The 23,478-nt window shown below is 34.6% G+C and overlaps 1 protein-coding gene across 1 annotated transcript in view; it reads left to right on the top strand.

Annotated features, from left to right (window-relative positions):
* The window catches only part of LOC306871633 (tenascin-like), a 52,058-nt gene that overhangs the window by 27,671 nt on the left and 909 nt on the right, over positions 1-23,478 (top strand). Inside the window, exons 11-28 of the mRNA XM_079419694.1 lie at positions 335-727; positions 2,729-3,145; positions 4,129-4,404; positions 6,811-7,083; positions 7,838-8,110; positions 8,527-8,799; positions 10,318-10,584; positions 14,225-14,497; positions 15,301-15,423; positions 15,584-15,727; positions 16,221-16,340; positions 16,975-17,118; positions 18,269-18,399; positions 18,885-19,017; positions 19,779-19,930; positions 21,081-21,177; positions 21,284-21,445; positions 22,530-22,693. Of these exons, the coding sequence (XP_079275820.1) occupies positions 335-727; positions 2,729-3,145; positions 4,129-4,404; positions 6,811-7,083; positions 7,838-8,110; positions 8,527-8,799; positions 10,318-10,584; positions 14,225-14,497; positions 15,301-15,423; positions 15,584-15,727; positions 16,221-16,340; positions 16,975-17,118; positions 18,269-18,399; positions 18,885-19,017; positions 19,779-19,930; positions 21,081-21,177; positions 21,284-21,445; positions 22,530-22,693 (3,815 nt within the window). The remainder of the gene's footprint in view (positions 1-334; positions 728-2,728; positions 3,146-4,128; positions 4,405-6,810; positions 7,084-7,837; positions 8,111-8,526; positions 8,800-10,317; positions 10,585-14,224; positions 14,498-15,300; positions 15,424-15,583; positions 15,728-16,220; positions 16,341-16,974; positions 17,119-18,268; positions 18,400-18,884; positions 19,018-19,778; positions 19,931-21,080; positions 21,178-21,283; positions 21,446-22,529; positions 22,694-23,478) is intronic.

Here is a 23,478-nt window from a genome sequence, read left to right as displayed (position 1 = left end):
TATGACACTGTGTCCAAACCAGCTGCAACGCCATAAAGGACGGAAGCTCTTTTATGTAAATCTGAGTTTCTGGAAAGCCCCACAATGCAATCTCTTTGGTCAAAATTCTGTATATAAACATCAAGTATGTCCCAATTAGCTGTAATTGTGTGGATTTTCATTTTCAGGAAGCTTAATGTGTTGCACCTGGTAAGGGAACAGTGTGAGGCTTTTTGCTGATAAACCAAGCAAACCATCTAGAATATGATATTCAATAATAATTGGTCTTGAATGAAGGGATTTGCACGTGTTATCATGTCATTTCCCAAGTGTCATTTGTGTCTTTTTCTTGTAGCATCTTTTACTTTTTATCTAGCAAACACATTTCCTGAGCTCGGTTCAGCCAAAGGCACCGATGACAATGTCATTAGCTTTGTGTCTCTCGACAACTCAGAGATCCCATTCTCTGGGAGCGGATACGAGGATCCCACTGGCACCTTGACCGTGTCTAATGTCACATTCGAAGGATTTGATCTTGCGTGGGAGTCAAATAAACACATTGGCTATGATAGTTACACTGTAGAACTTAAAGATTTCTCAGGGAAATGGAAGGAGGAGGTTCATCTCCATGGGGAGGGGAACAACACTAAAATCCGTGGCCTAAAGGCTTCCACGGAGTACCAAGTAAGGCTTTATGGAATATCCAATAACCAAAGATCTTCACTACTAGAAACAGTTGCAGTTACAGGTATAAACATTCTTTTGGGTTTCACGTCATCTGTTTGATTTAGCGCCATTGCAACTTTAAGAAATGTAAAACTCAAATGTTTAAGAATGGAATGACACAAATTTTGCATGACATGCAATATGCAACTGCTCCCATTTGTCATATGGTAGAGCACAAAGACGTGCATGATGATGCAACAGGATATTGATGTGTATTTGGGCTGGGTGATACAACAAAAAAAATATTTTGTATACTTTGAGACTTTTCAGACTTTTTATGGTATACAATATTTTTTTTTTACAATATATAATTTTAACTATTTGTTTTGTTTTGATTTTCAATAAGAGGAGCCATCATTTTAACAATTATTGTTTCCAATTCAAGTTGTTTCATGCAAGAGATATTGTTTATTCATTTATTTTTAATAAATGAATACAGGGAAGAATGGCATTTCCAAATTTACCAGTGCATAGAAGTAAACAGCAATATTTTAATTTAATTCATATTTATTTAAAATTATATTTATTTATTAAAATATGTAATATTTTTTTTTTTATATACATAAAATGTCATGCAGGAACTTGACTTCCCTGAGACAAATATTGATTTATTGACTGACTGACTGATAAGATGGATTGACTGACTGACTGACTGAAAAATAAATGTTTAATTATTAACCAAACATTTTAATGCCTAAAAATAACACAAATATAGCGTGTTGTATAAAAATGCCATGCAGAGGCGTCCTTGAATTCCATAAGTCAGATATTGGTTCAGGTGTTTTTACTAATGAGATATTTAATATGTTTTTGCTTCTTTTTTTTCTCAGTATTTAATATTTTTGCTTAATGTGAATATATTGTGAATATTTAGCATATCACCCAGTCCAGTGCATATAGCTGCTCATTGGCTCAGACAAGGAGATCCACGATCCACAAGTTTTTGCAGTGGTTAAAATTATTAATCCTCATAACAAACTAAACAGTGTGGTTAAAAAATGCATGAAAGGCTGATGAGCACAGAATATTGTTTGTGACTTGCGACTTCATGCATGTCATTTCCTCAAAACATCTTGAGGTCTGCATGGACTATCCATCAGCCTGAAGCATCCCATGTACTTCCACTGTAGTGGACTACTTGGAAACTTCAGCAATTAATGGCTCATGGTCATTAATGTCAGATGTTTTCAGATACATGCATGTAGATTGAAATAAGCGGTAACATCATTTGCATGTGAATTGAGTTATATTGCATGTAGTGTAACTCAAACCTCAGCTTACATCGAGAAAGTGAGGGGTGAATTCACTAAGAAATGTTTCTTTAAATACTCACTTCACAGTGCTATTGCATTTTGTATATTCCTTAAAATCATATCACAATGCATAAACTTTTATTGGTCCTGAAAGGTGATTAAAAGACATTTGTCATGTATTTTAATTGGCTAGATTCCTAATTGCTCCCTTTTGGGTCTTGTGTGTGTGTGTGTGTGTGTGTGTGTGTGTGTGTGTGTGTGCGTGCGCGTTTTTGTGACAAATGAGGACATAAATTTGTATAATGACACAGGTATGACAGGTATTACAAGGTGAAGGTGACTTTTCAGGACATTGACCCATGTCCCCACTTTTCAAAAAAAAATTGGGGGAAAGTTGAAATGCAAAGTCTTCTGTGAGGGCTAAGTTGTAGTAATAACCCTGACAGACATAATGAAATACTCATTAAAGTGATGTTTAGTGAATTCACCCCTCATGGCACTACAGTTAGAGTATGATTAACCATCATAATATTTAAAAACATTTATAAAATATACTTTTGATTTTTATTTATCAGTTATTTGTCATGCAAATCAGAAAACTGCTTCCCAGGATAAACAGGAGATTAATGGTAGATTAAAATGTATATAGTCATAATTTAAATGTGCAGTTAGTTCATTTTTTAACCTCTTGTTTTTACAGGTAAATCTCTGCTAATTTTGTCTTGTCTTTAATCTCTGACCTTAAACACACTGAATACTTTCCTCTATAGCACCAAAATCTACCTCTCCTGATGTTGTTGCTTTGACCTTCAAAAGTGTTTCAACAACGCTACCAAGCCTCCATAAGGAGGTTCAGCCATCAGTCTCTATCTCCACTCTTTTAGCAGAGGATTTTAAAGCTGAAGCCTCAGGTGATGAACTCGAGAGCCCGAATCAAGGGCCTCCGGGTGACCTAAACGTCACTGACGTGAGCAGAAATAGTTTGAGGCTGTCTTGGTCGGCTCCTGATGGAGCCTTCGATAGCGTCATCGTTGAGTTGAACTCAACATCAAATAAGTCCAAAGACAGTGTTATTGAAGTGTCTGGAGAAGTAGATGGGCTGAACCCTGACACGCTTTATGAGATTACATTGTATGGGATGAAGGAGGGCGAGAAATCCCAACCAGTCAATGTTCACATCAAGACAGGTACATGGACATGAGCTTCAGAAACCACAGCCATCCATCATCCGCCGTAACTCCAATATTCATAATAATACAAATGTCATTCTTTTATTCATTCATTCAAAGTCATTCTTAAAAAGTAAAAGCTATCCCATCATCTTGGGAGCAATTCTGCAGACGTAAGACGGTTGGTGGAAAAATTGTGTTTTTACACCACAGTTTTTAATGCAAAACCCAAGTCCTTTTGATGTCACAGTTCGGTTTATTTGGTTAGTCTAATTGGCTTTTGGGCCCACACCAAGAAACCACACCTAGTTTGCTTGAAAAATGGTTTGGGCTTTGGTTTATGTGGACTACCATGACTATAATCAAAGCAGTCCAGTAGAACTGAAACGCTGTTGATAATTCTAGCTTGTCTGCTGTTGCACTTGCAAGTGTCATTTTATGCATGTTATATATTTAGTTGAACATCAGCATTAAAACGTTTGGGGTCAGTAATATATATATAAAAAATATATTTGTAATGCTTTTATTCAACTGGGACACATGAAATAAATGTTATTTTAGATATACTTTGATATAGTGTTATAGTTATGTACATTGATATACTCTTAATAGTTTTGTGATTATCATTTTGATTTTAGTTTTAGTTAACTAAATTATTATAACTAAGTTATTACCCGAGATGTGATCTCAGTACCTCTAGTGCCGCAAAACACTTGCAGAATTGTTTCTAAACTTTTCATGAGAAGCCTCCCCTTGAAATTATAGCATGATACAATTAATATAATGTTTTATCTGATCATTCCGAATGATTATTTCTTGACATGAATGAACACCGTCTCTCTGTGCCTCATGTCTTTATCCATATCATTTCATTCCATCTATTAACTGTTGTATCTGTCATTACGTTAAACCAATGGCACTGGCAAGTTCAGCTCATTTCATTATGCAAATGTAATTAATTTCAGTGACAATAACTCATGTCTGATTTCTTTGTCCGTCAGAGGAGCAGAGACCGCAGATTGGCAGTCTGAGTGTGTCTGATGTATCTTGGGATAGCTTCAATGTGTCCTGGACCATTGAGGATGCCTCTGCCTTTGACAGTTTTGTAATTGAAGTGGCAAATGCAGCAGGTCCAGAAAAACAGAACCTTTCGGTATCTGGTGATGCACGTAGTTTATGGATGTCTGGGCTCAGTCCCGGCACGTCCTATATAATTACATTATACGGAGTGCATCAGGGCTCGATCCTGGGGTCGATCTACATTCAAGCAGCTACAGGTACCTATGCTTACTTGGATATCCCTGCTGAAAAAGAGGTGCACTTTAGCAGACTTTTAAAACAGTGCTATATATATATAAACACTTATTAACAATGTCCCTATATTTCATTAATTATCATAAATATTATACTAATATTTCATATGATATATTAACTGAATATATTTCAAATTATATATGTTACATTTATTTGCATGGTACAAAATGTTACAAATAGGCATATACCTTATTAATATGAATAATATATTTTGTATTGTTTTACATATTAAATACACTCTTAAACGTAAGATTATTTTTATTTTATTAATTATTATATTATTTGGATATTTTATTACTATAATACTTCATATGAATAGTTTTACATCATAGAAATATATTGTTATATATGTTATATACATGTATGTATGCTTTTAATTTGACACTTAGTAAAATAATTTATTATCGTAAATACATTAATATTTTATTAATATTATATTATCTTCAAGTATGTTTTTTTCCTTCTTTTATATATACTTTTAAGCTTTTAGTGCAATTAAGTGCACTTCTTTTTCACAAAGGATGGGACATTCATTATCTGTCATCTTTTCTCTATTTCCAACCTTGTTTTCTAGTTGGGAGCTGTGGTGTCAAGCAGGTGCTTCTGTGCTTTAACATTTCCTTTTAGTTTTTCACGAAACCTAAACATCTTTGCATGGGGCCGTTGAGAATGATGAACGAACACTTAATGGTGTCCATCATAATTTGTTGATTGTGAAATGACTTCTTTTAACAAAGCTAACTGATTGTCACCTCTACTGTTCCAGCCACTGTGTTGGTCTGTCCTCAAAGTTGATTGCGTTGGGGCACAGAATATGTTGTGTTTCCATTCATTTCTTTCCACTGAAATCAAAGCTTTGTGTTGAAGAGTAAACACTGTCCACCATTATCCTATCATCCATTTCATCCATCTGCCCAAATGCATGGCACCAGTACCCATCTCACACATTTACTGCATTGTGGTGAGTTTTGATGAGCTGCAGTGATTGCAACATATTTCATCCTCTTACATACAATTTCATTCACTTTATTGTGATCTCATCATCTACTTGCATCATTTCAAACACTTTTGATTTAATATAGAAGCAATATGCATTGAATAAGTAAGATCCGTTTAGATTTTTGAGGACTTTCTATATCAGGGCTTCCAAAACTTTTTTGTCAGTCAAACCTTTGACCTAAAATATTTGATAAACTAAGTATATTTTATAAGTTTATTTCAATAATTTAGCAACATTTTTGCATGTTCACGGCTCTCTGGTGTTGGTTAATAATCATATGATATGCAGGCAAACGATTGAATATAAATGATTTTCAATAAAAATAAATACATTTATTTTTATTGAAAATATATTTTTTTATATTTTCAATTTTTTAATTAGATTTTTTTTATTTTACAATTATTTATTTTAATTGTAAATGTTTTATTAATTAAAAAAAATGTCAAAAAAAAAATTTAAGTACAAAACCTTTTTAAGAAAAAAATAATAAAAAGATCATTTTAAGTAAAATAATTTAACTAGAATAAAACACTTATTAAACATTATTCAGCTATTATTAGCTTTTATTTAGAAAAACTTTAAAATAAATAATTTTTTAAAAATTAGTTATCTGCTTTTAATCCTCTGTTTATAGCTAATCGTTAACACTACAAATCTTTTAATTTTTTTTGTTTTAATTATTATTGTTTGGATTGGGTAATGCAAGATTGGCATGGGAATAATTCAGAATAGAAACCAATCTTGATGCATCTTTTGTGTGGATTGCTTCATATGCACTAACACAGTATTCTTGTTTACATGTTTTGACACTACAGTGAACAAAAACAACAAAACAACCTCAGAATTCATAACTATCCTTTTTTAATATTTGTTCTGCTTTTATTTTCTGCCCAGCTTTCGTGTTTTCTTAGTGATAGTGAGGCCTGTTTGATCTGCAGTGTGTAAGCAAAGCATCTATACAGTATACAGGAAATTAAGTGATTTCTGTGTTAATATACTGAGTATATTTTTTAATATCCAACAAATTATAATTTTTTAATTGCCTTATGTTTTAGTGATATTTATTACAAAAATGATCATCATGAAACCTAATTTACATAAGAAAGGACGTTATGCTTGCATGTAAAAATAAATATTTGCTGTTTGCATGCCGCAGACACGGGGTATGGAAAACAGACCTAATACTTCAAGCACACTTGAGGTGCTTTATAAAACTTAATCCATAATACTAGTCAGTATTCTTACCGGAGAAAAGCAAGTATTTCCTATAACTAATCTGTCATTAGTTTCTCAGTTAAACAGAAATAATACATGCAAATCATGCATATTGTACAGGAAGTGCTATTCCAATAACCGTTTCTCCCTTTAGATAGTGCTCCAGTGGTTGGCAATGTGTATGTTTCTAATATTACATCAGAGAGCTTCTCCATTTCATGGAATGACACGAGAGGAGATATTGATAGGTTTATCCTGGAGATTATAGACTCTAGCTGGCAGCGGGAGCCAGTCGAATATAATCTGTCACAAAGCACACAGTCGTATGAAATCACTGGGCTACGGCCGACTACTGACTATATAGCTTACCTCACTGGAGTCATGAAGAGAAGGAGAACAGACTCCGTCAGTGCTGTCGCCTCCACAGGTAACTGCAATTCTCTCGTTCCCTTGGTGTTTTCCCCTGTTTGTTCATATTGGACATGATAAATCAGGCCTTAACGGAGTACAGTAGTTCAACCAAAATATCACATTTACTCATGTCATTCCAAACCTGTATGTTTTCCCTTCTTCATATGTTGCAAATCTCTCTAAAATGGGTCTGTGTAACTCAAGCTCTATAATTCTTACTGCTGAAGTCATATGATAGCTCTGTGTGAGAAACATGCAAAGTCGAAGATGTAAATCACTGAAACTTTTACCTTCTGCTTGTGCACATTAAAATCTGGTGCCTCAAGATGTTGCATCAGGTTCGATTTAAATCTAAATTAAGTCTAAGCTAATATTCTCATAACATTCTAGCAAGGTTCTCTTCAAGTAATGTTAGTAGAATATTTATTCAAAGTTATCTGGTCTTTAATAATGTTCTCGAAACATTAGCACAAAAACAATTTATATATCATTCACATTTAAACTTTTTGCTTGGATTTTCATCTAATGTTGTTTTTTTTTTAATGTTACTTCTTGTTTTAGAACATTCAGAAAATAACATTCCAATAATGTTTGCAAAATTGGAAAATTAAATGTTAGTTGGGTGACATGAGGTTGAGTGAATGATTTTTGGGTGAACTATCCCTTTAACCAAGGCTGTGTGTCACTTAGGCACCAAGTTAGCATGGACAGACCTCTAAACGAAAGAGAAAGAGAAATGAATCGTCATGGCTGGCTTTTTCCCCTTGTAGAGGCCGAGCCTGACTTGTCTGGGCTAGTTGTTTCAAACATTACCTCAGACACAGTGTCGCTCTCCTGGCGGACGGGAGAGAAGGCGTTTGATAATTTTATAGTCGAGGTGAGAGAGTCTGCTTTGCCCACGCAGGCGACGGGGCGCACCTTGCCCGCAGGTGTTCGCTCCACGGTGCTGACCGGCCTCAGAGGAGACACGCGATATCAGATCAAGCTGTACGCCACCTTTGGTGGCACAAACACAGCTGCCCTGACAACTGTAGTAACCACAGGTACAGCATCAGTTCATAATGAGTTGTCCAAAAAGCAGCATGCTTGCCTGAGAAAAAGGAGTATTATTGGTTGTTTGGCATGTGGCGTGTTATTGAGTGTAAATAGAATTGGATAGATTTGCTTCCCATCCATGTGTTTGCACAAGATTAGTCTGTTTGAATAGTAACCAGTTTGTGTGTGTGTGTGTGTGTGTGTGTGTGTGTGTATAATGTTATGCATAATTTTTTTTGTGCGTGTGTGCTTTTATCATTTCCACTGGTTTACTAGTTACATTAAAGCAAACAACCATTAAAGCGATGAGACATTAAAGCAAATAATCCAGAATATTCCTGCTGTATTAAACCTCCAGTTTTCACTTGTTTCAGCTGTCGTTAAGTTTCGTAACAATACCCAATACTCTTTTTCATTCATCCAGAGCCGAAGCCTAAATTGGGCCCCATTGGGGTGTCTGAAAGACGGCCGAATAGCTTGACGCTGTCCTGGAGCACACTGTTAGGCCACTTCGATGGCTTTGCTGCTCTTGTCACTGACCGTGAGCAGCTGTATGATGTTGTAGAGCTCAGGCTGTCAGGCACAGAGAGGAACGTTACCGTCCTGGGTCTTATGGACTCTACGGTTTATGATATAGTGTTTTATGGTCTGTCTCGTGGCCGTCAAACTCCAGCAGTTTACTTCAATACCAGTACAGGTACTGTGCAAGTTTTTCATGCTTCTATCACAACAAATCAGAACTTTGACAGAACTAACAATTTTTGCATCTGATTAGAACTAGTTGCAAGCGAATTTCTGAAACTGCCTGTGACTTAATTAATTAATTTATTTATTTAGCATACTTGCATGCATGTAATAATTTACATGCTTACTGTAATAACCCTAAAGGCCTTTTTACACCAAATGAGAATTTTCTTTTTTTTTGTGTGTATGTGCTTGGTAAACATATAAATGTGTGTATTAGTGCTGTCAAACAATTAATCGTGATTAATTGCATCCAAAATAAAAGTTTTTGTTTACATAATAAATGTGTGTGTACTATGTAAATTTATTATGCATATATAAATACACACACATTCATGTATATATTTAAGAAAATAAGTTAAGTTTATATATTAAATATATTTATATATGATATAAATATATGCTGTACATGTAAATATTTTCTAAATATATGCTGTTTGTGTGTGTATTTATGTATACATAATAAATATGTGACCCTGGACCACAAAACCAGTCATAAAGGTAAATTTTTTAAAATTGAAATTTATACGTCATCTGAAATTTGAATAAATAAGCTATTCGTTGATGTATGGTTTGTTAGGAAATCAGGACGATATTTGGCCGAGATACATCTGGAAAATCTGAGGGTGTAAAAAAATCTAAATATTGAGAAAATCACCTTTAAAGTTGTTCAAATGAAGTCCTTAGCCATGCATATTACTAATCAAAAATTAAGTTTTGATATATTTATGGTAGGAAATTTACAAAATATCTTTATGCAACATGATCTTTACTTAATGTCCTAATGATTTTTGGCATAAAAGAAAAATCTATAATTTTGACCCATACAATGTATTTTTGGCTATTGCTACAAATATACCCCAGCGACTTAAGACTGGTTTTGTGCTCCAGGGTCACATATACACAGTACACTCACGTAATATGTAAACAAAAACTTTTATTTTGGATATATACTTTTTTTTTATTTTAGTTATTGGTTTGTGATCATTTGTCACATTGGTCTTGGTGTAAATAGACCTTTTAAAAGCTGGTTTTTCCCTTGTGGTTTTGCGTTATATTCAGTTACCTGAGATTTTAGTTTCAGGTGCTTTCGTAGACAATAGATATCTTACAAAGGGCTTGTGTTCAGATGCAGTTTCAGTTTGCAATTTAACTTGCCCTGATTAAGGAAAGGAAAGTAGTATTTGCAGTGTGGAAACTCATTTTTGCATCAGCCTGAGCTCATGTTGTCTAATGGCATTAACATTGCACCCACTGAATGCTCTATTATTTTACATGGAGAAACCAAGAATGGAAAGCTCATACAGTCATAGCTTAATACTGACAAACTGATCAGCAACATTTGACAAATAACAAGCTATTTTGACCTTGCAATCACTGCAGAATCAATTATACATCCTCACCCTGTATTGTCCCCTCCTATAACACTGCAACCACGTGACCCAAACGAATGCTGTACCACGTAACCCAGCATCATTACCTAGAGTGGAAAAGCTCACGGTTTCGGATATAACCCCGTACGGATTTCGGGTGTCCTGGGTGGCAGATTCCTCTGAGGGCTTCAGGCATTTTCAGGTAAAGGTGTCGGACTCTGGCCAGCTGCTGGAGACGCAAGAGTTCGTAGTGCCGGGGAACCAGACCGTACTGGATGTTTTGGGCATTGGCTATGAGGTCAGTGTGACCGGGGTGTCAGGGAATGGGTTACAGTCTCGTCCAATCACCACAGTGGCTGTTACAGGTACCGCTCTCTGCTTTTCAACTGCACATCACTCCTTCACATTAAACGTTTCACTGCCCAAGCTTGATAGTTTTTATTTTTTGTTGAATAGCGAAATGTTTTAATATGTAACAAATATTTTACAGCTATTGCAGTTTTTTCAGGGGTTGTATGCACAAGACATGTTCAAGAGTGTGATAGTTACATCCTCAAAATAAAGCATCTCCAGACCTCCTTCAGCCTTCTTATTAGCGAGAACCCTTTTTTTTTTTTAAGTCTTTGGGATTTATTTTTCCAAATAAAAGAGAAGAACAAATTATTAATATCCTTGCAGTTAGAATCTTTAACAAGCAGTGATAAAACGGGATAAACAAATCGAGATAAGCCTTCCGCTTTGGATAATAAGGCACGTCCATAAATGGAAAGATCACGTTGTAACCAGCAATTTAACACTGATTTTTGCTTTTTTTTAAATTTAGGTTTTGCCTTTCAAGAACTTTTTTTTGTAACAAAAATTCCTAAATATTTGACAGAGGATTTACTGGAATGTTCATTATATATTTATCATTTAAAGTGTGTAAAGGGACGATTTCACATTTAGATCAATTTAAAGTTATGCCAGAAGCCCTTGAAAAATTATTGATGAAGGAAATAGCATGGGGAATAAAAGTACGTTCTTTAAAAATAAAGTAGAGTCATCTGCCAATTGGGATATCTTAAGTACATTATCAAAAATTTGAAGACCTTGGATTTCATCATTATTAACAATACCGATTGATAATAATTCAACCACTAACAAAAATAAAAAAGGGGAAATTGGGCAACCTTGACGCACCCAGTGATTAATATTGAATCTTTTAGTGGTGGAGGTATTAAGAATCACAGAGCTAATAATATCAGAAAAAATATTTAGCAATATTTAGCAATATTTTTAACACAAGCATTAAAGTTATCATCTTTAAGTAGATTTTCATTAAAGTTTCCAGTACCCTCTAAGACTAGAAAACCTTTCTGAGCCTGCAAGAGTTAAAGAAATACATTTATGATCAGTTAATGGGGCATAACTATGAACATAAACTGAACAACATTAGAAACTTTGGCAAACAGGGTCTTATTTAACACACTGGAATTATGACCATAAATATTACAAAGTATAAATGTTGTGTTGTCCAATTTAACAGTCAAGACTATCCATCTTCCATTTGCATCTGCAACAGAATTAAGTATGTCTCCTTTAAATCGATGCATCAAAACCATAACTCCTGCTGACTATGACGTTCCATGACTGAAATAGATAGTTTCCCCATTGAGATTTCCAAAATTTCACATCCAAGTCCGTAGAATGTGTCTCCTGACAGAAAATAATGTCAGCATCACTCCGTTTAAAGTAAAGAAATAAAGCCTTTCGCTTCGCGTTTTCACAAATACCCCTTACATTCAAAGATGCTATGCTTAAAGAATGAAACATTAGAAAAAAGCTAAATAAATAAATCGACAAGAAAAAAGAACAATGAAGATTACTTTACAAAACACCAAACTCCAAGCCTTATTGTCTTGAAGCTGCAATTAACTTCAGAAGTATTCTCAGGGTCCATTTTCGAAACGACTTTGTTCTTTTTTTAGCAGGAGAGTCAGTTTTTGAGGTATATCAGACAGACTGGGAAATCAGTGAGGCATCAGGGTACTAAGGCAGGCTCGCAAGAAAGATCCATCTCGTCTGCTTCAACGTTGAGAAGAGCGGATTGCTGTTTCCTGTTTCTTTTTTTACCCATTCAACGATTAGGGTATATCTCCAACCCAGTTAAGATGTAAGAGGCATCTGCATGTTAAAACGTTGCATAGTTGTCAGCTGCAAACCCCAAATTTGCCTGCGACAGAGAAACAACGTCTACCTACAGACGCCATCTTGGCCCCCCATCTGGTTTAACAATTCATTTTTCCAAACCCCTCCTTAGCGTGACGCTAATCTGCGGTGATTGGTCTCATTTTCATTTCATCATGCCTGCGCTAATATTTCATGTTGACGTCAATATGAAACGGCTTGGGATTGGTTTTAAAAACTACTCGTTTCAATGATTCAGAGTCGACTCTTTGAGAGACAATAACTTTATACACGGTGCACTTTCAGATTTAAAACTTTGCAGGATGTTTTCATTCACTTAGAGCTGTGTTGCACACTGCATGAAAGCTCATTTTCAAAAATAGGGGCACTTTAATACATTATGCAGTGTTGCTTCTCAGTTACATTTATGTGGTTTCAAGGCTGAATTTCAATAGATAGATAGATGCGGTTTACAAACTGATCTAGAAACTAAAACTAAATACTAATCAGAAGATAACAATAAAAAGTGCAGATGAACATGTCCTGTGTTTACGCGTTCTTTAATTTAGATGTTACAGTCTGCTATTTGATATAAGCTTTGGTTGGGAAACTTCTACACAACTCAACTACCTCCTCAACACTGTCCTATGTTTATTTGCCAGGTCTCCCCCATCAGTAAAGCATTTTGCTTGGTTTCTAGTGCTGCTCGTAAGAACATACATGCTTCACTGGTCCCATTGCCTCAACAATATGAGCATACACATCTGTGATGCCATATTTGAACTGTGTTTTCTACTGAATGGCTGGCAAAACTGTATATAACAAATATTTTCTAAGAACGTTGTGCTAATGTTCCCATTAAGTTATGAAAGCGTTATTTCTGAATGTTCTCAGAACAATCAAACTGTCCTGTTTTTATTTATTTATTATTTTATTTTTATTTTTTACTTTTTTCCTTGGTTATTTGTATGTTAGAGCAAACATTAAGGGAATGTTACATTTTGTTACAAAATGTTACTTTTGAATTTTGAAGTAACAAGCAGTAACATTTAAAAACATTAGGCAAACATTCAACTAAATGTGTCAGATACATTTAAATGAAGATTCTGTTAACATCCTATTAATGTAAAATGTATTAATTTAAAAAAAAAATATATAGTATTGTATAAATAATATGTATTACATTTTTAATATAAAACAAATTAATATAAACTAACAGTTTATATTTTATTTGTATTTTTCTATTTGTTTTTGTTTTGCATAAATTAATATAATTAAAAAAATATATTTTGTTATATGATTTGACAGCACTAATAAATATATATATATATATATATATATATATATACTGTATATAAATAATGTAATTTATGTACATTCAAATGATACATTACTTTTGAATGTACTCTGAATCATCTGAAACATGTAACAAGTTAAATGTGTAAATAACATTTTGGTGCCAACATTTCAATAACAATTTGAAATAAACGTTCTTTGAATATTACTAAAAGAACATTGCCAGAACCTTCCCTGTTAGCTGGGAAAGTGTTTCACCAGCAGTCCATATGGAAACACAGTCTTATTTGAGGCCGTAAACCACAGTCTTGCATGAAATCACTGTGAAGTGGGAAAGATAGTTTTATGTAAGTGGCATGCATGATTTGTAATGCCAGTTACAATAGTAACGTCATAAAAGTGTCCATGTGTCCATGGTTTAACTAACACGGGTAGTTATACTTGATGCATGTGGAATGCGTGGAGACCGGCAGGCACACTCGAGTCTGTTTCAAACTCTTGTTAAAAGAAGAAAAAGACACATGTCCTTTACTTGTCAATCAGAGGCAGAACCAGAGATTGAGCACCTTTTCGTGTCAGACGTCACCCCTGAGAGTTTCCGGCTGGCCTGGACGGCAGAAGATGACGTCTTTGATCGATTCGTGCTCAAAGTTAGAGATTCGAGAAAGCTCTCCCACCCTCGAGAGTTCGTTGTGTCGGGCGATGAAAGAACCAAAGTTTTAACGCAGCTTTTGGGGGGAACTGAGTATGAAATTGAGCTTTACGGTGTAACACTGGAACATCGCTCCCAACCCGTTACTGCTGTTGCCAGAACAGGTATTGCACTTGTCAAACTAGCTCATTTCTGGACTCCAGGGGCTTTCTTGGCTGCAATGTGATGGAAGACAACTGAGTAACACTCTTCATCCTTAACAGGAACTGATCTGTGATGCACCGTGATTTGAAATGTATCTATCATGATATATTTCAATCCAGGGTTAAAGTCAACAGCAAATACTGTTCGCAAGCCAGTTTATTGCTTGGTGCATGACCTTATCCATTTGATAAAAAGTGGGTTTTTAGACACCATTAACAGACACAGCGTCATGAAGTAAGATGTTGACTTTAACCTTGCATGCTCTCATGAAGGAACGTTGTGTCTGTTCATGCATCCAGAGGAAAGTGTCCCGATGTTCATTTCACTACTAAACCATCAAGTCTCATCATTGTGGGGAAATGTGATGTTCATTTGTCCGCATGCACTCAGAACTAATGACTGTGTGTCGGTTTATGGTCAAAATAACATGCCTTCTTTTTGTCATTGTCTCGCTCCAGGTTAAATCTGTGGAATGCACTTGAATGATTTTGGCATGATTGATCATGTTAAAAATGGAAGCGTTTGCGGATGGTTCTTGCACTATTATGACTAATGGATCTTTCTTTTAGGCCTTTTTTCATTGCACCAGGGAAAGGCCCGCTTCTCCTGCAGTTCAGTGGTCTTTCTTTGTCCATTTTCCAGTGGCTGTTTGAATTAACTTCATAACCTAATGGCCATAAGGACCCTGGGTGGATAATTTTCCCAATTTTTTCAATGATTTTCTTTCTACTGCTAAATCTGTATCTGCATTGCTGTCTGGCAGGCCTTGGAGCTCTAGGGGACCTTAGTTTCTCTGATATCACGGACACAACAGCTGTGGTTTCCTGGACTGTACCGCGATCCCAGCCGGACTCCTACAGAATCACTTACATCCCAGTCCAAGGAGGCGAGTGCTGGGTCCTCTTAAACCCTGAAGAATGCTTGAAAAAATTGTGTTGTAAATAAAGACTAAAAAAACTCGATTAAAAGGCATTGAGCAAATTTTGAGACATTTGCTTTGATGCGATTCATGTATTAAGTCTTGCCTCTCTTCTGTGTTTTTCCAGGTACTCCCATGATCCTGACGCTGGACGGGTCACAGTCTCAGGTTTCCCTGACAAATCTGATTCCCGGAGAGGCGTATCAGGTGTCGCTTGTTGCAGTGAAAGGTCTGGAGGAGAGCGAACCAGTGTCCGACACTTTTACAACAGGTTGGTTTAGTAACTTAACCGGTTAGTGGTGTTTTAATTACTTAAAATAAAAATAATATTAACTGAAATGAGTTAAAATATAAAAACCTTAAACTAATATTATATCAGCTAGTTGCCAAGGCAATGTGAAATACTAATATAACTAAAACTATTATAAGATAAGCCTCACTATGAGTATTGCTCACATTGAATGTTAATGATATTAGATACAACAAAATTATACCATAAAATATTATTTTGAATTTATTTATATTTACAAATTAATAACATAATAATATCAAGGTTTTATTTTTTTTTTATAAATAGCAAATAATATAATATAATGTAATATATATATATATATATATATATATATATAACAGAAAGGTATTCAGGTACATAAAATTATATATACAGTATAATTAATTTTATGTATCGTATAGTTTATACAAATAATACTGTAACAAAGTAAGGTTTTTTTTTTTTTATGTATTATTTTATTATTTACCTCCAGCCCTGGATACGCCACGCAGCCTGACTGCTGTCAATGTCACTGACACAAAGGCGCTGTTGCTGTGGCAACCTGCCGTGGCAACCGTGGATGGATATGTGATCACATACAGTGCAGACACTGGTGAGGAAACTCCTCTGTTGCTCTATTTTGGGTTTATTTATTCATGGTTGACTTGGCTGCTGCTCGCCCTGAGTAGAGCAGAAATAGTTTAAGATATCTCAGTATCGTGTGTCACACTGCAGGTCACTGCTGTCACTGCCTGACGTGTCAACAACCCAAAATAAACCCACATCTATCAAAAACAAAAAGTGGATTCCATTGAAACAAAAAAAAATCCACATCCAAGCACTCACATAGCAAGCAAAGTACAAAAAACTTTTATTAGACAGAGCTACATATTAAAAACACCAATGCGTATCAGCCCAAGCAGGCCTTCGTGAGGGTGTAAGACAATCAAGAGTGAGAACTGATTAAATAGATACACCTGTGACTATACATGTTCAAGACTCAACCACTAGATGTCTCTTAGGAGTTTAAGACCTTTCTTTGAATAAATACATCTGTGAATATACATTTTCAAGAAGCAAAGATGACTCAAAGGTAGCCTATTTACAAATAAAACATGAATCAATCATCCCAGAAGGGAAGAGAAAGAGTTTATATATATATAAACACACATCTGTTGTTCAGTTGTTATTTTTCATCTTTTTTAGTGTTATAGAATGATTTCTGATTCTTGTGTTTTTCTGCACAGTGCCACAGATATCAGAGCAGGTTTCTGGAAACACGGTGGAGTTTGAGATGAGCTCACTGGCTCCAGCAACTCAATACACTGTCAATGTTCACGCCATCAAAAACGGAGAGAAAAGCTCTGCAGCGACCACAGCCTTCACCACAGGTGAGAGGAGCTTCAGCCATTACTGCTGCTCCAGCGCCTCTTACAGGCCGCATCAAATACAGCGGCACACCTTTACTGAGCACTTTATATGGAGGACTTGCATCAAACGGAGAGGATTAGTATATACAAATATAGTGATATTCTCTTATACATGTGCTGTTTGTTTGTTTTTGGGTTTGTTTGTTTTTTTGCATGTTTTTTATGCAAAACACACCATTAATATATCAACATTAATATTAACATAAAATATTTTCACGATTTTTAAATAAATAAGAGTAGTAGCAATAATAATATTTTATTAAAAACAGCTTTAATACAACTTTTAATGTTTTGTTCTTTAAGTAATTTATTTATTTAATTATTATTTTATCTTATGTGTCCTGATCAAAAATGTCAATCATTTAATGTATCATAAAAATGTATAACATTAATAACAATAACAAGAACAATTATAATAAAGTTTTATTTTATTTTTAAATGAAATGTTTAAATGAAATTTTTAGAAATGTTCTGTTATTTAATCATATGTCCTAATTGAAAATGAAAGCCATTTAATCTATCAGAAAAATTCTAAATAATAATACTAATACTACTAATAATAATTATATATATATATATATATATATATATATATATATATATATATACAATAATAAATATGTAATATTAAAAGCAGCATTAACACAGCTTTTTGTTTTGTTTTTTAAGAAATGCACTATTAGATTTTCATGTGTCCTGATTGAAGATGAAAATCATTTAGTGCATCATAAATTATTATAATTATTATTATTAATAATGGTAATACTAATAATACTATTAACATATGATAGATAGATAGATCCAAAAAATCCAATGATATTATCAGACCAATGCATTTCAGCACTTTGTTTTGTCAGCAATTTTGTAAATAAATAACAAAAATATATATTTTCTCTCATAATGCATCGGTGAGAGATACTTTTTTATACTTAAAAAAAAAAACATTTTACTCTAATTTTTCTTCACTACAAATGCTGTCATTCACCTGATTCTCAAAATAATGTACTCTCATTCTATGATCGATTCTGAAGAGTACATGTGTTTTTCATTTATTTCCATCTTACTGTCTGAATAACTGTGGCTGTGATCTGCTTTCTCTGCTGTTATGTAGATGTGGACGCTCCGCTTGATCTGGTTGCCAGTAATATTCAGACAGACAGCGCGGTTCTCACCTGGACACCGCCGCGGGCCGCCATCACTGGATATATCCTGACCTTTCAAGCGTCTGACGGCGATGTCAGGGTCAGACATTTCTCACATACTACTGACCTTCAGATGTTTCTAGAATATAGGCCATATAAAAGGATTGTTTTAACCCTAACCCTAACCCTAACCCTAACCCTAACCCAAAAATCAACTCTGTAAACAATTCATGCAGATTTAAATTGTGTTAGTCATCATACAGAACTAATATAACCGATATACTGTACATTAGTACTTTATATGGCTCAAGGCACAATTTGAACATCTGGAGAGTTTTGTTCATTTTGCAAATTCTAGAATTATATTTTTGGATATAATTATACAACAACAATAATCATCATCATCATCATCATCATCATCATAAAAATTATAATAATAATATGTTTTATTTGTAATGCAGCTTATAGCTTATAAGTGATCAAAATAATACATAATATATGATGCACATCTTTAATTATAAACATTTATTAAAAAGATGAGTTTTTGACTGATATTCAGATCATAGCTGCTGTATGTTCACACAGGAGCTGAATCTGGAGCCATCTGCAACCTCACACAGTCTGTCTGATCTGAGCAGCAGCACTGAATACACAGTCCGTCTGCAGGCCGTCGCTGAGGACAAGAGGAGCACTCAGATCAGCACCGTCTTCACCACAGGTCACACACTGCTGCTTTACTTGCAGCTCAACTTCTACTCAAAACTCTGGACTTATGGATTTGTTCGAATCACCCTTTAAGTCACCATGAAATCAAAATTGACAATTCTTACTGCTATATTCCTTTACAAAATAATAATAATAGTTTCCAATTCGCATTTTCTAATTTTTGCTCAGTTTAAGTTGAAGTATTAAAGTAACTAAAACTAAAAAATGAAAACTAGAGGTTAATAAAATTATTTAGACATTTAAAAAAAAACTGATAAAAATTACAGAAACTCTTAAGAAAATTGTAAAAACATTAAAATTGAAATGAAAACAAAAAATATAATAAAATGTAAATCAAAACAGTAGCAAAAACTAAGTATATACTATAAGTACTATAAGCATATTAATTATTCTTATATATATATATATATATATATATATGTATATAATAAAACCAAGAAAAGTTAGCTTGACAATTAGCTGTAATAAAATAAGTTTATATATATATATATTTCAGTTATTCTTTATTTTATTTCAAATAGAGGAAAAAATATGGTTTTAGTTAACAATAATAACCCTGTAATAATTCATTATTACAGTTTTATTGTTCAGTCAGATGTCATTTTACAGTTTTATTGTTCAGTCAGATGTCATTTTTATGCAAGTTCTTTAAAAATACATCCACTTTTTGACTGTGAGAAAATGCACTCACTGTTGTAGTGATCTATGTTTGGTATCTGTGTCTGATTGTTTTCTTCCTCATATTGTGTGCAGTTGGCATGCGCTACAAGAACGCCAAGGACTGCTCAGAAGCTCTGATGAACGGAGAGACGTCCTCTGGGTCGTACACCATTTACATCAGCGGAGACGAGAAGCAGCCGGTCCAGGTTTACTGTGACATGAGCACTGACGGCGGTGGCTGGATGGTGAGTCCAGAAGAGCTGTTTATTTACACTGGCTAGTTCTGACATAAAGACACACTCAGTTCCAACTTATATATACTGTGTGTGTGTGTGTATATATATATATATATATATATATATATAATAGTTTGAGTTATATTAGTATTTCACATTGCCTTGGCAACTAGCTGATATAATATTAGTTTAAGTTTTTTTATATTTTTAACTTATTTCAGTTCATATTAATTTTATTTTAAGTAATTAATTTTTTATGGTTTCAGTTTTATCTATTGATAATAACCCTGTCATGAATTAATAAATTAAATAAAAAAAATTGCAATATGTAATGTAAAATGTAAATAAATTACCATTTTGATTGCATGATGACTTTATGGGTGATTTGTACAAACCCATACCCAAAGTTTGAGCAATAGTAATATACTTGGTAGACAAGAAAAACAAGAATTGCACATTTGTTTCTGAATATTATTTACATATTTACAATATGTATACTTACATATTACAATACTTACATATTCATATATTTACATACATACCGGTTATACTGTATTATTCACGATTAAGTTGTATTTCATTGGAAACTGAATTGTCACCATGAATATTTTTACCAGGAAGCAAGTATGGAAGCTTGTTTCTGCCCAAAATTTTATAAATAAAATAAAAAGGTAAATTAGACTTTTTATCTAACAATTCTGACTTTTTTTCTCACAATTTTTCCGTTGTGGAAACATGCTTCCAAAGGCAAAAGAACATAGAATCAAGGGTAAACTGAAATTCACAGCATTTTAACACAACTTCTGCTATTTGAAGGCTACTTGCTATTGGATCATTGAGGGTAAATGTCATTATGTGACTATGCATTACTTCATGGATAGCTTGCAACCTACTAGCTATGTTCTACTTTGAGAGCATGCAGTTTAACTAAGAACTTACAAACTGCTGGTGCAAGCCTAGCTTGGTCCTTAAAATAGCTCAATCAAGATCTGGAGACGCAGAAAACAAAGTTCTAAACAGACTGAAAGTTACATTTACGCTGTACACCTTACTGAAGGTCAAATAGTAAATCATGGGTTCGGTTTCCGGGGAATGCATGAACTAATGAAATGCAAAACTGACATACTTCACCTGTAAACGATTGTGTTTGTCTCCACAGGTGTTCCTACGGCGTCAGAGCGGCAAGGTGGATTTCAACAGGAACTGGAGGAACTACTCTGCAGGATTCGGTGACATGAACGATGAGTTCTGGCTCGGTGCGACTTCATTTTAACAGACCAAAGTCATTATAACACTAAAATCTACTGGATCCATTTCTAAATCTGGGTTTACTGACAGAGATGTAACGTCTTTGTCTTTCAGGACTTTCAAATCTTCACAAAATCACCTCAGCAGGCCAATACGAGTTGCGCGTGGACCTGCGTGACGGACAGGAGAGTGTGTTTGCTGTCTACGATAAATTTTACATCACAGATCCTCGTTCCCGCTACAAGATCCAGATTGGTGCATACAGTGGTACCGCAGGTGAATTACATATACAGTACATTATCCATTGTCTTACATATTACACTCTTAAAAATAAAAAGAGGTTTTCGCAGTGATGTCATAGAAGAAACATTTTTGGATCCAAAAAGACCTTTTCAGTGATCAGTTCTTAAAAGAACGTCTCAGGTTACGTATGTAACCATAGTTCCCTGAAGGGAACGAGACGCTGCGTCGAAGCGCTATGGGAACGCCCCCAGCTCCGCTATGTTTCCGGGTGAAAGAAACTGAGATGTGTACTCGCTGGAGATCGCTGCGCCCTGGAACACCATACGTGGCAGGGTTGGCAGACCGATCTCCTGAGGGCACTGAGGAGAGACGGGCACCGTCTTCATTCCCTCCACCTGACCCATCTGCGATTCCCACAAGCGCAGCCTCAGCGACTGGCACCGCAAGGAATGCAGGTGAAAGCTCCCTCCTCAAAGAGAGCCCTCTGAGAGCAAGCATACATAGTCTGTAATGCGATCTGCTCTCGCCCTTCAAGTGCTATTTTCTCTGCACTTTAGACATAATGGAGCTTATTTCAAGTGACAAACAACACTAAATAATACTCACAACAGATCGACAGACACACACAGAGTAGCGGTTGCTGAATGACAAAAGCTGACGCCGGTTCCACCGCACGTGCTTTTATGCTTCCTGGTCGATTACGTCACCCGTCTGTGACGTCTCGCCCTTCCATTGGACAGATTACACACGTGATTCAGAACGCCGTCACGCTGGGGGCGTTCCCATAGTGCTTGGACGCAGCTCGAGTTCCTGAAGGGGAACCATTGTTTTCTAAGTGTCATGAACATTTTAACAATCTAAAGAACATTTTTCCACTATAAAGAGTCAATGAAAAAATGCAGTGGATGTTAAAGGTTCTTCATAGAACCATCAATGCCAATTTAAAAAAAATATATTTTTTTTTTTAAGTATATCATGCAAATATGAAGACCATAAGATCATTTGACTCTAGAATACATGCATACTTCATGATGCATCATTCTTAAATGATTTCTAATATTTCATGCATGATGATGGCAAAGGTTTTGTAATATTGTGTCTTTTTGTCTCTTTTTAGGTGATTCCTTGTCGTATCACCAGAACAGGCCCTTCTCCACCTATGACAATGACAATGACATTGCCGTCACCAACTGCGCCCTGTCCTACAAGGGAGCGTTCTGGTATAAAAACTGCCATCGAGTGAACCTGATGGGGAAATATGGAGACAGCAGTCACAGCAAAGTAAGTCGTATTCTCCACTCACAGATCAAAGTAAAGAGCTGTTTTGGCCCGTTACATTTTATATCAGAATTAATTTTACTGGTTGTTTTAAATGAAAGTTAAACAATGGAAACATGATCTGACTTCCCTCTGTAAAATATAGACAAAAATATACATACTTTACAATAAGGACCCATTAGTTCATATCAGTTAATGCATTGACTAACAATCAGCAGCACATTTGTCCTGGTATCTATTAATTAACAGTATTTATTTATTTTGTTAATAAACATACAACTGTTCATTGTTAGTTCAGCTCCATTAAATGATATGAACAGATAGGATTTTAATAATGTATTAGAAAATTTTCAATAAATATTGACTATTTTGTTAATTGAAATAAAGCTGAAATAAGTTATGTAAGTAATTACTAATTTCAGTTTCTAATTTTCATTTAGCTTAAGTTTTTTTAAACTGTAAAATTACGGAACAAAAAAATGGAAGGAGAATAAAAAACTAAAACTGAAATAATAGTAATATTTAAAATAAAATAAAAATGACAAAATTACTAAAAATATAACAAATGAAAATTAAAAATATATTTCTATTGATTTTTAATAATGTACTAGTAAATTTTGAAATGAACATTAAACAGGACTAATAAACATGGTAGAATCATAGTATTTTTCTCTTGGAAATATAATCTTTACGTCTTTACGTTCAGTAATGCTACAGATTGCTCCCAATAATATTTGAGTGCAATAACGATATACAACTAAGTACTTTACACCCCTTCATATACAACA

This window comes from Barbus barbus (assembly GCF_936440315.1).
Source record: "Barbus barbus genome assembly, chromosome: 6".
Classification (NCBI taxonomy): domain Eukaryota; kingdom Metazoa; phylum Chordata; class Actinopteri; order Cypriniformes; family Cyprinidae; genus Barbus; species Barbus barbus.
Note: the sequence above shows the minus strand (reverse complement) of the source record. Positions and strands in the feature narration are given on the sequence as shown.